This window comes from Cyclopterus lumpus, chromosome 19 (genome assembly GCF_009769545.1).
Source record: "Cyclopterus lumpus isolate fCycLum1 chromosome 19, fCycLum1.pri, whole genome shotgun sequence".
NCBI lineage: Eukaryota > Metazoa > Chordata > Actinopteri > Perciformes > Cyclopteridae > Cyclopterus > Cyclopterus lumpus.
Window position 1 is genome coordinate 18609158 of NC_046984.1, and position 2500 is coordinate 18611657.

General features: G+C 45.4%; 1 protein-coding gene across 3 annotated transcripts in view; it reads left to right on the forward strand.

Moving 5' to 3' along the window:
* Nucleotides 1-2500, forward strand: part of stxbp4 (syntaxin binding protein 4) — a 42687-nt gene that overhangs the window by 13041 nt on the left and 27146 nt on the right. For all 3 annotated transcript variants that reach the window (XM_034558013.1, XM_034558012.1, XM_034558011.1), the window contains one exon: nucleotides 727-812. In XM_034558013.1, coding sequence (XP_034413904.1) covers nucleotides 727-812 — 86 coding nt within the window. The remainder of the gene's footprint in view (nucleotides 1-726; nucleotides 813-2500) is intronic.

The following is a 2500-nucleotide window of genomic DNA, read 5'->3' on the forward strand; positions in this document are numbered from 1 at the left end:
AGTGCTCAGTCCTTTAAAGGCATTAGGCCGATCCGATGAGAGACCAGAGGTTTCCTCTGCGTCCACCAGAGGGAGACAAACACTCACATCTCAGATCAAAGTGAAGACTTTCAAAATAAAAGCTCTGATAGTTTCACATCTGGTTGTTGGTGAAGAAAGAAAACGTTTAAAGAAAAAACACGTTATTCATTAATCTCATTTTAATATTTCATTTTATAAACGTGTTGGAGGGAAAGTTCATGTTTTCATAATAAAATACATTGATCCTGCATGAATATAGAATATTACACAATAATAACACATCAAACACACCTCATTTCTTTGGTACAAGTACTTTTATTAGAAACTTGTGTTTACATATTTACATATTTACATGTTTACTTGTTTACTTGTTTACTTCAGGAGGGAGTTCTCTGAGCTCATGGAGAAGTACGGCTCTCATCACTTCATGTTTACATGTTTACTTGTTTACTTCAGGAGGGAGTTCTCTGAGCTCATGGAGAAGTACGGCTCTCATCACTTCATGTTTACTTGTTTACTTGTTTACTTGTTTACTTCAGGAGGGAGTTCTCTGAGCTCATGGAGAAGTACGGCTCTCATCACTTCATGTTTACTTGTTTACTTGTTTACTTGTTTACTTCAGGAGGGAGTTCTCTGAGCTCATGGAGAAGTACGGCTCTCATCACTTCATGTTTACTTGTTTACTTGTTTACTTGTTTACTTCAGGAGGGAGTTCTCTGAGCTCATGGAGAAGTACGGCTCTCATCACTTCACGTCTTCAGGGAGAATCTCACCCACTCAGCTCTCCACAGGTGAAACACACGTTTACTCTTCTACACTTGTGAGGACATCAAGCACACGTCATGAAGCCATGTGACCCTGAACCTGAACCATAACTCTGACCCCGAACCTGAACCATAACTCTGACCCTGAACCATAACTCTGACCCTGAACCTGAACCATAACTCTGACCCTGAACCATAACTCTGACCCTGAACCTGAACCATAACTCTGACCCCGAACCTGAACCATAACTCTGACCCTGAACCATAACTCTGACCCTGAACCTGAACCATAACTCTGACCCTGAACCATAACTCTGACCCTGAACCTGAACCATAACGCTGACCCTGAACCTGAACCATAACTCTGACCCTGAACCTGAACCTGAACCATAACGCTGACCCTGAACCTGAACCATAACGCTGACCCTGACCCTGAACCATAACTCTGACCCTGAACCTGAACCTGAACCATAACTCTGACCCTGAACCATAACTCTGACCCTGAGCCATAACTCTGACCCTGAACCTGAACCATAACTCTGACCCTGAACCTGAACCTGAACCATAACTCTGACCCTGAACCTGACCCTGAACCTGAACCATAACGCTGACCCTGAACCGGAACCAGAACCATAACTCTGACCCTGAACCTGAACCATAACTCTGACCCTGAACCTGAACCTGAACCATAACTCTGACCCTGAACCTGACCCTGAACCTGAACCATAACGCTGACCCTGAACCGGAACCAGAACCATAACTCTGACCCTGAACCTGAACCATAACGCTGACCCTGAACCTGAACCATAACTCTGACCCTGAACCTGAACCATAACTCTGACCCTGAACCTGAACCTGAACCATAACTCTGACCCTGAACCTGAACCTGAACCATAACGCTGACCCTGAACCTGAACCATAACGCTGACCCTGACCCTGAACCTGAACCATAACTCTGACCCTGAACCATAACTCTGACCCTGAGCCATAACTCTGACCCTGAACCTGAACCTGAACCATAACTCTGACCCTGAACCATAACTCTGACCCTGAGCCATAACTCTGACCCTGACCCTGAACCATAACTCTGACCCTGAACCTGAACCTGAACCATAACTCTGACCCTGAACCATAACTCTGACCCTGAGCCATAACTCTGACCCTGAACCTGAACCATAACTCTGACCCTGAACCTGAACCTGAACCATAACTCTGACCCTGAACCTGACCCTGAACCTGAACCATAACGCTGACCCTGAACCGGAACCAGAACCATAACTCTGACCCTGAACCTGAACCATAACTCTGACCCTGAACCTGATGTTGATTCTAATTCTAAACCTGAACCTGAACCTGATGTTGATTCTAAACCTGAACCTGAACCTGAACCTGAACCTGAACCTGAACCTCAGACTTCAGCTGTTTGAAGAAGTGAGGCTACAAAATGTCCTCATGTTCCACCTCAACTCCCTCTCTCTTTCTCCTCCTCCTTCTCCTCCTCTTCTTCTTCTCCTCCTTCTCCTCCTCTTCTTCCTCCTCTTCCTCTTCTTCTTCTCCTTCTTCTCCTTCTCCTTCTCCTCTTCCTCCTCCTCTTCTTCCTCCTCTTCCTCTTCTTCTTCTCCTTCTTCTCCTTCTCCTTCTTCTTCTCTTCTCCTTCTTCTTCTTCTTCTTCTTCTTCTTCTTCTTCTTCTTCTTCTCCTTCTTCTCCTTCTCCT